Raw genomic sequence first — 14,629 nt, 5'->3', positions numbered from 1 at the left:
CTATAAGGCACTGGTCAGGCCGCATTTGGAATATTGTGAGCAATTTTGGGCACTATATCTGAGGATGTGCTGGCTCTGGAGAGGGTCCAGAAGAGTTTTACAAGAATAATCCAGGAGTTAACATATGATGAGCATTTGATGGCACTGGGCCTCTAATCGATGGAGTTTAGGAGGATGAGGGGGGACCTCGTAGAAACTTACCGAATAGTGAAAGATCTGGATAAAGTGGATTTGGAGAGGATGTTTCCACTAATGGGAGAGTTTAGGACCGGCAGGTTAAGGCTATATATTTTTTTGAATTTCTCACATGATTCTTGAGGAGTGAGACAATGTTTCATTCCTGGTGCATCTTCAATTATCAAACTTTTCACAATATGCTTTGCAGAAACTTTTCCGGGCAATAATAGGGACTAAGACGAATATATGAGGAAAGATTGCTGTAACTAATTTCTTCCAGTCTTTATACAATGCTTTATTCTTGTAGGTTCCTAAAAAGGAATTTAAATGAATTTTGGTCTGTTATCAATTCAATATCATCATGGAAAATGTTAAATGAAATTGATTGACTTAAACTCCGAAGACAGTTTTTATGCTGGTAAAATGTAGCAATGTTGCACTTTGTGCACATGTTCCAAAAAGTGGCTATTACATAATCTGTCTCTTTGTAATGTAGGGTTGGTGGGTGAAATAATGATCTTGAGCAGCATGTGTATGTGTCATCTTCCGCACATCTCACTAAAGGACATTCAAGTCCACTGTGAATTATCCAATACCACACAGTGACTGTTCTTCCTGATTTGCCCATTTCCTTCTCCGGGGAAGATATAATAATTAAGAAAAAAATGAAGAACAGGCCCTTCAGCCCATTGTGGACTTGTTCCTGTGCTGTACTGTTCTAAGATGGAATTGAAACCATTGCCTGTCTTGGGAACAATGGCATTAGGTGTCTTAATGGCAGAGAACAGAAATATGTTCAAGTAAAAGAATCACATACTTCAGAAAGAAACATTTCTAATGGGCAATATTAATTTTGAATCCAGACGATTTTTCGATAAGTCATCATCTTTTTTTTGCAGGAGGAACAAAAAGCCAAGGAAAAAACTGACAAGATTAAACTTGCTTTGGAAAAGCTGAAAGAAGCAAAGGTTAAAAAGGTCAGTGGAAGAACAAAACTGTCGGCAAATGTGTATTTGGTCAGCAAGCTAAAGGTGGTCAAACTAAATCACACTCTTCCAAGTTGTAAGATTTTAGACATCGTGTCTCATGAGCATCACAGGATGGACTCTTAAAGCCCACTGTCAAACTCCACCACTGCCTTGCAAGCTTCACCGAAATACTTACCCCCAAAAATTTCAGCTTTCCTCCCATGTTTGTTGTATGATACGGTTGAGGGATATGAGGGTAGTTACATCATTGATATACCATCTAAACACTTGTTCAATTCTCCATGAGCAAAATGAAGCTTGGCAAATCAACAATCTCTCTCATCACAAACTATTGAATACACGAGGGAATCTCGTTGCAATAGTCCCGAAACCCCCAACAACCAAGCAAAACTATTGAGAGTTAATGGAATAAATCCCTTGTATCCCTGAGGAATTTAGCAATGGTCCTTTGGTGTGCTTTGACTTTGCATAATCTGGCACAATCTAACAGTTAACTATAAATGTAAAAGCTATTGAATGATTTGGCAGCATATTATCATTCAGATATCATAGTTAATACTAATAGTGGAGAACTTTACACAACTGCACTCTTAGTACATTTTAGCCTTAATCCAGCAGAAAAATATCAAAAATGTGATATTTTACTTATCCCCATTGATTTTTTACTTATTTGCTCTTAAAGAACTGGCTTACATGTGCAAATTTGAACTCGAAATTCAATTTTCGTAGCTTCCCCTGCAGGGAATTCTAGTGGACTCGGCAATTCTAATCGAACTGGCAATTTTTGGGATTGTTCGAATTGGGAGTAAGAATTACATTTTAAAGGAGGCAACATATTCTGCACTGTTCTCCCATGGACAGATGGTCCACAAGGACTATCATAATAACTTAACATTTCTAAACCAACACAACTTTCCAACAAAGACCAGGAATCTCATAGATTTTTTTTTATTTTAAGTCAGCTTTCCTCCCATGTTTGTTGTGTGATACAGATGGAAGTAGATGGATCGATAGATTCCAAAATTTCACAATTTAGCCTACTGGTGGTCTGGCCCAGAACATGCCCTCATGTCCTGAAGTGGAGGCTGAATCCATAACTGCGTGGCATGGTGGCGCACCGGTAGAGTTGCTGTCTTGCAGCGCCAGCGACCCGGGTTCTATCCAAACTATGGGTGCTGTCTATACGGAGTTTGTATGTTCTCCTCGTGAACGCATAAGTTTTCCCCAGTTCTGGTTTTCTCCCACACTCCAAAGACATACAAGTTTGTAGGTTAATTTGGTTTCGATTAAAAAAAAAAAATTGTGCTTAGAAATTAGGATTGTGCTAGTTGGCGTGGACTCGGTGGGCGGAAGGGTCTGTTTCCGCAGTGTATCTTTAAATTAAACTAAGCTAGACTTCTGATAGAATGGGTGGAGCATCGCCATTGCCCAACATTGGCACATTCTATTGACCAAAAGGCAAGATCAGAACATGCCAGGCCATGGTTTGGAGCCAGCTGAATGAATTCCTGTAATTAAAGCTAATAAGTCAGGCTCTATTTAATATTAGCTCTTTAAAATAGTTATTTCTGTCTCATGAATATCTAGCTGTAACTTTTCCATCTCAATAATTCAGATGTTACCAGGAGTTGGGAGATTTTTGGGGTTATTTCAGAGACCAGAAAAGGGTCACATGCCACTAGATCACAACGCCTTCTCAAATATCCCACTGTCAATGCAACATTATATCTATTACTGCTGTAAGCAGATAAAGTTTGGGAATTCTATTCATAGATCTTTGACACTTCCTCTAAATCTGTTCACTAATTACTTAGAACTGCTGGTCTATTTTGTTCGACTATTACAGGAAAAAAATATTTAATCTTGTCTAGACCACAGTGTGAAATGGCTGCTTCTTCAGGCAATGTCTTGATGCGCACAGGCATCAGCACTGTGTCGTACGAAAGATGCTTGTTCCTCCTTGGCTATTGATCTTAATCAGACTATGTGCAGGGAATAAGGAACTAAGAAATAAGGAAGACAAAAAACAAAGGATACATCTAACGGTCTTTCACATTTCCTGATGATTGCCCCTAATGGAGCAATGGGAGAGGTCTCGGTAGTGCAAAGCCTATCTTCCTGCCCTTTTTTACTGCGGGGCAGCAGAAATATCCCAGTTAAACATTAGATTGATCAAGGCCTAGCCTTCAGACCCTGCCACAAACTGGAACCATTTCTGATAGATTTGGAGGTCACCACATAGATCAGTCTGAAGAAGGGTCTCGACCGGAAAAGTCACCCATTCCTTCTCTCCTGAGATGCTGCCTGACCTGCTGAGTTACTCCAGCATTTTGTGATACCTTTGATTTATACCAGCATCAGCAGTTATTTTCCTACATAGCTTATGCGGTGACTTCCAAAACTCATGTCCTTAGAGAAAGAAATATTAAGAAATCAGTTCCCATTTTACTTCAAGGCACCGAGACATCTGGCCTTTTTGTTGATACAACAAAATGCAATTTGGATGAAATTATTGGATAATTGGAAATTTTGTGAATGTAGGAACATGCAGACTTCATTTTGCCGCTAATTCGTGCTCCACCATTTAATGAGACCATGACTGATCTGTCACCTAAGATAGATGCAAAACGCTGGAGTAACTCAGTGGGTCAGACAGCATCTCTGAAGAAAAAGGATGGGTGACGTTTCGGGTTGGGACACTTCTTCTTCTATCCTGTTTCTCCAGAGATGCTGCCTGACCCACTGAGTTACTCCAGCACTTGTGTCTCTTTTCAGTATAAACCAGCATCTTCAGTTCCTTTCTACACACTTGATCCATAACCTCACTCCACGTCCCAACCATTGTCCAATATCATTAATGCCTTTGTTAGCAAACCAAAGGTCTGGTTTAGTTAGCCATTGAACCAGAATTAACTGCCATTAGTGGGAAAAGAATTCCATACTTCCAGTACCCTTCAATAAAGAAGACTTTTATAACTATTTCCAGAAGACTATCTCTAATATTTAGGTTATCCACTCAATAGTTAATCCCTAAATAGTTTAGTTCTCCCTGCTCCCAGCCCGCAGAAGGTACAGATGTTTGAATGTGTGCAACCACAGACTCAGGAACAGCTTCTTCCCCTTGTTTTTTTTACAATAGGTGCAGGAGTAGGCCATTCGGCCCTTTGAGCCAGCACCGCCATTCAATGTGATCATGGCTGATCATTCTCAATCATTACCCCGTTCCTGCTTTCTCCCCATACCCCCTGACTCCGCTATCCTTAAGAGCTCTATCTAGCTCTCTCTTGAATGTATTCAGAGAATTGGCCTCCACTGCCCTCTGAGGCAGAGAATTCCACAGATTTACAACTCTCTGACTAAAAAAGTTTTTCCTCATCTCTGTTCTCTATGGCCTACCCCTTATTCTTAAACTGTGGCCCCTGGTTCTGGACTCCCCCAACATTGGGAACATGTTTCCTGCCTCTAACATGTTCAACCCCTTAATAATCTTATACGTTTCGATAAGATCCCCTCTCATCCTTCTAAATTCCAGTGTATAAGGCCAGGCCCTTGATTTAGTAAAGACAGTAAAACTAGTGATGTTCATCTGTAATAAGGCTTCTTAACATTCCTTCCATAAGTCAGGGTACTGTCTGATTCACATCTGCCCCATAGCGGACATTGTCTTTGTCTTTAGTACTGATGCACTACAAAGCTGCATTCTGTATACAACTATATTCTGCATTGTGTATCTTTCCCTTTGCTCTATTTATTGTACTTGAGTTTGACTTGATTTTATTTATGCGTAGTGTATCTGATCTGTTTGGATAGGGTACAAAAAATGTGTTTCACTGTATCTTGGTACATATGACAATAATAAATGCACCTAGAAAACAGCATGGAAAACGTCCCATCAATCCACCGAGGCCACGCTGACCATCAGTAACCCGATATTGGATATCTTGAATACTGAGAACGTTAAGGGTTCAGTGATTAGTACAGGAGAGTTTACTAACATAATATTCATGTTCTTATGATTATAGTTTCTCCTCATCAATCAAATTAATCAAATCTTTCATTAACCGTCTAAATTTCAGGGAATACATTGATAGTTGTATTTTGCAACTAAATGCTAGTTGGAAAGTATTAGATCATTCATGCGTGTTCAATCAAAATCACATTTACCTTCCAGCTTGTTGTCAAGGTCCTTATGAACGACAACAGCAGTAAAACTCTGATGGTTGATGAAAGGCAGACTGTGCGAGAAATTCTGGACAATTTATTTGAGAAGTCTCACTGTGACTGCAGCGTGGAGTGGTGCCTGTATGAAAATAATCCTGAGCTACAGATCGGTAAGAAGTGGGATTTTAAAATGACATTCAGAACATTTAAAGCCAGGCCCTTGATTTAGTAAAGACAGTAAAACTAGTGATGTTCATCTGTAATATTCTGTAAGATAGCTGCTTTTGGTTTTCACAGATGTGTACTTTTACAAAGAAAACACAAAGTTATTTTTGTTATTTTTTAATTTTTCAAAATGCAACCTTCACTGTCAAGGGCACCATTCTTTGCTAACGTTGAATTGCGTGTGCATAGGTGGCAGTAAATGTCCCGCTTGAACTGCAGCGGTCCTTCTGGTAAAGGACTGGGGTGTCGGAGAGGGAGCTCCAGGAGCTGCACCCAGGAATGAGGAAGAAAAACGGATAGATTTCCAAGTCAACGTGGTGTGCAACATAGAAGGGAGCCATCAGGTGTTAGTGTTTCCAAGTGCCTGTGCCGGAATATCGTGTCCTTCTTAAAGATGGAAATCACTGTCAGTTAATAGATGCTGATGGAATAACAAGTAGTATAAGAAAATAACTGCAGATGCTGGTACAACCCGATTTATTCACAAAATGCTGGAGTAACTCAGCAGGTCAGGCAGCATCTCGGGAGAGAAGGAATGGGTGATGTTTTGGGTCGAGACCCTTCTTCAGACTGATGGAATAACGCAGGAGTATAGAACATAGAACAGAATTGCACAGAAATAGGCTCTTTGGTGCACAATGTCTGTGTCAGATACAACTCATTTTGCATATAGAATTATGAGAGGCTTTGATAAGGTAGACTGTCAATACCTTTTTCCCAGAGTGAAAATGTCCAACGCTATACTTATAAGGTGAAGGGGTAAAGTTTAATGGAGGTGTGCAGGGCAAATTTTTTACACAGAGTAGTGGAGGCTTGGAACACATTGCCAGTGTGGTTGTGGAGGCAGATATGATAGTGGCATTTAAGAGGCACATGTAAGAGGAGGGTATGGAAGGATATGGATCATATACAGCCAGATGAGATCTGTTTAATTTGGCATCATGTTCTGCACAAACATTGTGGGCTGAAGTGCCCCTTCCTGTGCTGTACTGTTCTATGTTCTATGTTCTATTTTCTAAGTTCTAACATGTGATGCACCAATGGTGTAGAGAATGGTGTAGAGAATGGAATTAGCACCCTATCCATAAATAAATCATGTTATGTAGGAAAGAACTGCAGATGCTGGTTTAAATCGAAGATAGACATAAAATGCTGGAGTAACTCAGCGGGACAGGTAGCATCTCTGGAGAGAAAGAAAGGGCAATGTTTCGGGTCGAGACCCTTCTTCAGACTGATGATGGCTGGGGTGCCAATCAACACGGCATTGAGCTTCTTGTTGAAGTTACAATCGCATGTGCAAGCAGAGATTATTCAATCATGCAGACACAGGTTCAGACAAAATTCAGGTGCTGGAATATGAAACAGCTGGAAGAATTTAGTGAGTCGAGCAGCATCTGTGCAGGGAAATGAACACCTGATGTTTCATGTTGGCACAATTCATCTTCGTCCTCAGTGCAGATGAAGGATTCCAAGCTGAAACATCAACTGTCCATTTCCCTCCTCAGATGCTACTCAACCTATTGAGGTCCTTCAGCAGATTGTTTATTATTTAACTGTGCTCCTGTATTATGCCCTCTAAACGGTGGAAAGGCTTTGAGATGTCAGGAGGTGAATCACTCGCAGCAAGATACCCTGCCTTGGACGTACACTTGCAGCTGCAATATTGAGTTTACTTACTCACTCACGGGATGTGGGCTTGGGTGAAAATGCTGGTGTTCCTGATTGCCTGCTCCTTCTTGCCCTCTGTTGTGGAGCCAGCAAAGGGTTGGTGGGTCTGGAGTCACATGGCATCACAGCTGTCAGATGCCAGTGATCTCCTTGAACTGATGCTTAGCTGCAACAGTTGGAAAAAGGGAAGCTTTTACCACAGAAATGGTTAGATGGTGTGGGGAGTTTTCACAGAGGTCAGCAGAAACACTGTTACTTTACCACTGACTGCAAATGTTGCCCCTGTAGCTCTTAGGCCATGCAATTTCTGTGTCACTTTTTAAAGGTTAATCTTTGTTCATTTCTAAAGTAAGTGCAGCATTTCCATACAAATTAATTGATTGTATACCTATGATTTGATTCTTAAAGCTTGATTATGTTATTGAACGGAATTGTGGCTATACCCATACATAGAGGTTTCATCCACCTTTGCTTACAGCTTTTTCTTCACTGAAGAGACTAAATTGGTTCTTAAAATGGCAGATTCTTTCAGCTTCTTGCAATTAAACACAAGCCTCGAGTACCTAATGATGCTGTTTCTCACGGTAGCCACTGCTGGGACTCCAGCCTCCCTCCTTAAAGCAGGATACCTAAAGGGCGGCACAGTGGCACAGCGGTCGAGTTGCTGCCATACATCGCCAGAGATGCTGGTTCGATCATGACTATGGGTGTAGTCTGTACGGATTTAGTACGTTCTCCTGCGTAGGATTTCTTCGGCTGCTTCAGTTTCCTCCCACACTCCAAAGACGTAGAGGTTTGTAAGCTAATTGGCATGGTATAATTGTAAATTGTCACTAGTGTATAGGATGGTATTAGTGTGCGGGGATCGATGGTTGGCACTGATGCGGTGGGCCGAAGGGCCTGTTTCACGCTGTATCTCTAAACTAAATTTATAAAACTAAACTAAGCCTGTGGACCGTCCCACCCCGCAGAGGAACCCAGAGGCCCAACGTGCTGCTGTTCAGTTCCAGGAACCAGCTGTCAGAAATCAAGAGCCTACACAGTCTCTTAACATTTGGTGGATTCAAGTAATCATTCCCCAGCTTCCTGGCCTTCAAGGCATTGTGAGGTCAAGTTAATGTGTACCAGGTGGGTGCAATGTTATGACCGAGTAGGAGTATTGTTTGGTCGGTTGCTTGACCTTTGATAGCGATCAATGGGAATTATATTTTTAATAAAAATGAAAAATCCTGTAAACCCTCAGTGGGCCAGGCAACAATTGTGGAAAGAGAACAGAACAAGTGTTCAAGGTACATGGTGCAGAGAAAGGGAAAGAAAAATAAGCAAAGAAGTTGGGGGAGTAGTGAATAATTGAAAGGGAATATCTCCGATGGGGCGAGGGCAGGTTGACAAAGTAAGTTAGTTGAAATGATACCATTTGATATATATAAGAAAATAACTGCAGATGCTGGTACAAATCGAAGCTATTTATTCACAAAATGCTGGAGTAACTCAGCAGGTCAGGCAGCATCTCAGGAGAGAAGGAATGGGTGACGTTTCGGGTCGAGACCCTTCTTCAGACTGATAGCGAGTTTGATAGCGAGTTGTCCCATACATCCCTTTTAAACTTTGCCCATCTCAGCTTAAAACTATGCCCTCAAGTTTGTGATACTTCCATTCTGGGGAAAAAAGATTGTGACTATCTACCCTATCTATGCCTTTCACAATTTTTTACGCTTGTATGGTCTCTTACATGATGTCCCCTCAACCTCTGGCTTTCCAGAGAAAACAATCCAAGTCTGTCCAACCTCTCCGTGTAACTAATACCCGTTAATCCAGGCATAATTCTGATAAACCTCTTCTGCACCCTTTCCAAAGCCTCCACGATCTTCATGTATGAGGGCGACCAGAACTGTACAAAGTACTCCAAATGCAACCTAACTAGAGTCCTATAAAGCCCTATAAATCTGATTAATGATGTCAATAGCTTCATAGGTGTCACAGCTTTAAGATAAGAGGGGCAAACTTTAAGGAGATATGCAGGGCAGTTTTTACACAGTGGGTGTATGGAGTGTGCTGCTGGGAATGGTGGTGGAGGCAGATACTGTATGTGGAGGAGAGAGAAAGGAACACATGGGGTGCAGGTTACCTGAGATTAGAAAATTCATATCATTGGTTATATACTACCGAGGTAGAAATATGTTTCTTCTTCTCCCCTTCTGATCTACCCAGGTTTTCTTAATCAACCCGCCCTCCCCTTCTTTATTACCACGTCTCATTTAAAAATCAAACTGCATAAATTTTGAAACTATTTTACAGACATTTGTTGCTCAATATTGTCAATGTTATTGAGCAGTAAAATATTTACAAAGAGATCTTGTACACGTGTTGTAACCATTTTTCAATCTATATTAGTGCATTGATGACATTCAAGCAGGAAAGTTGCATCACCTAGGCTTTTGTACGTGGGGCGGAACTTTCGACATAGGTGTTGCAATGTTCCAACAGACAAATTGCAGAAACAGTTATAAAAACATTGAGGGAAATCGTGTGTGGTGATTTTTCCACTTGCTTTTTAAAATCTTATTTGGCACGTATTTGGCAGTTGTATAGGGCCCTAGTGAGACCGCACCTGGAGTACTGTGTGCAGTTTTGGTCTCCAAATTAGAGGAAGGATATTCTTGCTATTGAGGGTGTGCAGCGTACGTTTACTAGGTTAATTCCAGGAATGGCGGGACTGTCATATGTTGAAAGACTGGAGCGGCTAGGCTTGAATACACTGGAATTTAGAAGGATGAGAGGGGATCTTATCGAAACATATAAGATTATTAAGGGGTTGGACACGTTAGAGGCAGGAAACATGTTCCCAATGTTGGGGGAGTCCAGAACAAGGGGCCACAGTTTAAGAATAAGGGGTAGGCCATTTAGAACGGCGATGCGGAAAAACGTTTTCAGTCAGAGGGTTGTAAATCTGTGGAATTCTCTGCCTCAGAAGGCAGTGGAGACCAATTCTCTGAATGCATTCAAGAGAGAGCTAGATAGAGCTCTTAAGGATAGCGGAGTCAAGTGGTATGGGGAGAAGGCAGGAACGGGGTACTGATTGAGAATGATCAGCCATGATCACATTGAATGGCGGTGCTGGCTCAAAGGGCCGGATGGGCTACTCCTGCATCTATTGTCTATTGTCTATTGTATGATAATAAAAGCATACAAATTACAGACTAGTGCCTTCCTCTGATAACCCCAAATGAACAGCTTGAAAATGATAAAGGTCAGGATTGGGGAATGGGTATCCACACAGATGGGGATAATGTGGAGATAGTTCCTTGGGCTGGCCAGCAGATTGTAAACATGGCTAACTGTTTGATTAAGGTACACTGTGAACTATAGGGAATCTGGCCAACTGTCTCAAACAATGGAAAGACAAAGTGTGGTGAAGCCACAAATAAGTGCAGATGCCGGAATCTTGAGTAAAACACAAAGTTCTAGAGGAACTCAGCAGGTTAGACAGCATCTGTGGAAGGAAGGGATAGGCAATGTTTTGGGTTGGGACCCTTCTTCAGATATCGTTAGCTTTAGGAAACAAAATAGAAGCCGTCTTGGGGTTACAAACACCTGACATGGACACCCCTAAATACAGACGAGCTCCCACGATAGATTAAATTCATACATCTGATTTATGTAAATATATTTGTTTCTATGAACAGCAGAACTAGTTTCAACTCTCTGCCCATTTTTAGTAATTGTTCTTTCTTAACAGTCTTATATGCTTTTGCTGCCATTCATTACCCAGGTGTGGTTACCATATTGAGATTTTCTTTTGTCTGTATTTTCCAACTTATGGACACAAAATCGACTTATGGATGCCTGTAAAAAACAGAACCCATTTGTTTTCTGGGGTATATCACAGGTTGGCCTTAACTTAAATATAACAACAGCAGTAGAGTATATAAGTAAATGTACTTGCTAGAGTATTTTTGTTTTGGATTAATTTATTGGATTAATTGATACTTTTATGTGATATCAAATCAATAGAAAACTAAACCTTGGCTCCAACATTTACAGTCTGAGAGCTATACAGCGCAGAAACAGGCCACTTGGCCCATCCTATCCATGCCGACTAGTTACTACCAGTCTATACTGGTAGGCGGTGCAGGCTCGAAGGGCCGAATGGCCTACTCCTGCACCTATTTTCTATGTTTCTATGTTTCTATACTAATCCTATTTACCAGCATTTGATCCATATCTTTCCACGACTGGTCCAGATCGCTCTTAAATGTTGTGATTGTACCATCCTGCTCTGCTGATTAATTCATGAATAAAAAATAAGTTAAACTGAGGAGTCTTTAAGACCTCTAAGACCATTAGCTAGACACCTCAGACCTGAAATTCCTGTGCATCAATAATTAAATATGAATAGACTATGTCCTACTTTGTAGTAATCTGATGCACTAGATCAACACCGCACCAATAGACGTCTGTCCAAAATACTGCCTTTAATCTATAAATGTAACCTCTCGCATCTCTCACTCTTTTATTAGGTGATCAATTTTGATTGATCGATCTATTGAAATAGACACCATAGAAATTTCAGCACACCAAGCATACACCAACCATCAATCACCCGTTCACACTAATTCTATGATATCCCACTTTTGCATCCAATCCCCACACATTAAGGGCAATTTATGGAGACCAATTAACCTGCACATCTTTGGGATATGGGAGGAAACCGGAGCACCTGGAGGAAACCCACATGGTCACAGGAAAACATATAAATTCCACACAAACAGCAGTCAGGATCTAACCTGGATTTCTAGCACTGGAAGCAGCTCAACAAACAAAACCACTGTTTGCAATTCATTTGCAAAGCTACCATTTACTCTAAGTATTACTGATTCTTTAATTCTACACGATTTTAGATAGAACTCACCATGGTGATCACCGTTCTGCCAATAGCTTATTGTAATAATGTTTGTCTTCTTTCTCAGAGGCCTCTTATAATTGAAAATTCACACCCACGACAAATTGATTTGATGCAAGTTTCCATTTTGATTGCAGTATCTCCATCCTGTTTGTTTAATATAGAAATGTTCACTGTCCAACTATTAGGATAACACAGTTGCTTTGAAGAAGAAAAATTAAAGGGCCTGTCCCACTTAGGCAATTTTTTAGGCGACTGTTAAAGTCGTTGCAGATCGCCAAAATTTTCTTTTACACTACAACAATGACCACGACAATGCCGAGTCAGGTCGATACAAGTTACTTTTTTTGTGAAACTAGCACCTGGCTAAGAGATTACACCGTCTTCGGAAACATTGTGAAATTCCCACGCTTATCAATGCTTCTCCGGCGTCCTAAATTTCGCTGAAATCACTGACAAGTTTGTAATTACTTGAGAGTTTTGAAATATAACATCTTGCCCGGGTTACTTGAAAAGCAAGCTTCACGGTAACAAGGCATAAACTGGATTGACTTCCAGTTTACTAATAGCAGTATTAAGATACTTAATTTTAAACGTGGTTAAATGGATTTTTGAGCGGAGTGTGGGCATTCTTTGAAAATTTTATTAAGTTACTAAAACTCGAAGGCCATGCTGAATTTTCTCTACAGTCAGACAAGCAGTAGACTGATTTCAACCTTTTCATTGAGGGAGAGGTGAACGGTCAGCGATGTGATTTAAACATTACAACAAAAAAACCACATGGGGATAGACTCAGCACAGCGCCAAATAGTTGGCCATGTAACATTTGGTGAGGAAGGCACTTCATTCCACCAGGTTACTGGGTTGGGAGCCTACTTTAAAAGTAATGGATAATGGCCATATACATCACAAAATTCCCACGCTTACCTGACCATCAAATTGTCACCTCCAATCTAGCTGTCAAATGTCCTGACGGTAAATAAATTAGTTCAACAAAAGTATTTTATGGTATCTTCAAATGACTTTACTTAATTTAATATTACGTGCTTCTAAATGCATCTGCGACAACCTAGCAAACCTGGGGACAGCATGCGACAGCGCCCGCAATAAGCTACGATACCTGGCGATAAGCCAGCTGTCGCCGAGAAATTTCTATCTGGAAAACTTTTCAGCAACGCGCCGAGATCTACTACGATTCTTTGAAGACTCCTCACGATCATGCCCGCTACACCCCGGTGAACGTTCGGCGACAGCCTAGTCGCCGGCAGTCGCCTTAAAATCGCCTAAGTGGGACAGGCCCTTAAAGCTTATCAGCGGTTTGGCAGTTGTTAGTGAGTAATTCCCCTGATAATTTACACACAGCTGGCAGCTGAAGGCAGCCTTACCATACAGTTGAGTTATATAGAGTTCCACAAGTTATATATAGTTCCACAAGTGGAATAATATATACAGTATTGGTCTCCCTACTCAAGGAAAGTTGTTAATGATATGGAAACTCACATCATTAAACCTATGTTTAATAGACTAATAGCTGCAATGGGTGGGTTGTACAGGCTTGTGTCCACTGCAGTTTAGAAAGGTGATTGGTACATACAAAATCATGAAGAACTCATCAGAACCTGGAAAAAGAGAAAACAATTTAGTTCTAAGAAGTAGATGTGTGTTTGATTCGCAAGAGGATGAATTCTTACCATGGATAGATATGAATGCATATGGATAAGGTTACAGAACAGGGTTGAGTTGAGTTAGGAGGAGGGGGAGTTCAATGAGATCTGGGTGTCCTAGTGCATCAGTCAATGAAAGGAAGCATGCAGGTACAGCAGGCAGTGAAGAAAGCCAATGGAATGTTGGCCTTCGTAACAAGAGGAGTTGAGTATAGGAGCAAAGAGGTCCTTCTACAGTTGTACCGGGCCCTGGTGAGACCGCACCTGGAGTACTGTGTGCAGTTTTGGTCTCCAAATTTGAGGAAGGATATTCTTGCTATGGAGGGCGTGCAGCGTAGGTTCACTAGGTTAATTCCCGGAATGGCGGGACTGTCGTATGTTGAAAGGCTGGAGCGATTGGAATTTAGAAGGATGAGGGGGGATCTTATTGAAACATATAAGATAATTAGGGGATTGGACACATTAAAGGCAGGAAACATGTTCCCAATGTTGGGGGAGTCCAGAACAAGGGGCCACAGTTTAAGAGTAAGGGGTAGGCCATTTAGAACGGAGATGAGGAAGAACTTTTTCAGTCAGAGAGTGGTGAAGGTGTGGAATTCTCTGCCTCAGAAGGCAGTGGAGGCCAGTTCGTTGGATGCTTTCAAGAGAGAGCTGGATAGAGCTCTTAAGGATAGCGGAGTGAGGGGGTATGGGGAGAAGGCAGGAACGGGGTACTGATTGAGAGTGATCAGCCATGATCGCATTGAATGGCGGTGCTGGCTCGAAGGGCTGAATGGCCTACTCCTGCACCTATTGTCTATTGTCTATTGTCTATTGCTCCTAATTTTAAGTTCTTATGATTG

At 41.2% G+C, this 14,629-nt stretch overlaps 1 protein-coding gene across 1 annotated transcript in view; it reads left to right on the top strand.

Moving 5' to 3' along the window:
- Window positions 1-14,629, top strand: part of apbb1ip (amyloid beta (A4) precursor protein-binding, family B, member 1 interacting protein) — a 112,460-nt gene that overhangs the window by 64,314 nt on the left and 33,517 nt on the right. The window contains exons 5-6 of the mRNA XM_078427607.1: window positions 1,077-1,154; window positions 5,338-5,497. Of these exons, the coding sequence (XP_078283733.1) occupies window positions 1,077-1,154; window positions 5,338-5,497 (238 nt within the window). The remainder of the gene's footprint in view (window positions 1-1,076; window positions 1,155-5,337; window positions 5,498-14,629) is intronic.

This window comes from Rhinoraja longicauda, chromosome 2 (genome assembly GCF_053455715.1).
Source record: "Rhinoraja longicauda isolate Sanriku21f chromosome 2, sRhiLon1.1, whole genome shotgun sequence".
In the NCBI taxonomy this organism is placed as follows: domain Eukaryota; kingdom Metazoa; phylum Chordata; class Chondrichthyes; order Rajiformes; family Arhynchobatidae; genus Rhinoraja; species Rhinoraja longicauda.
This window is presented reverse-complemented; position numbering and strand designations above follow the sequence as displayed.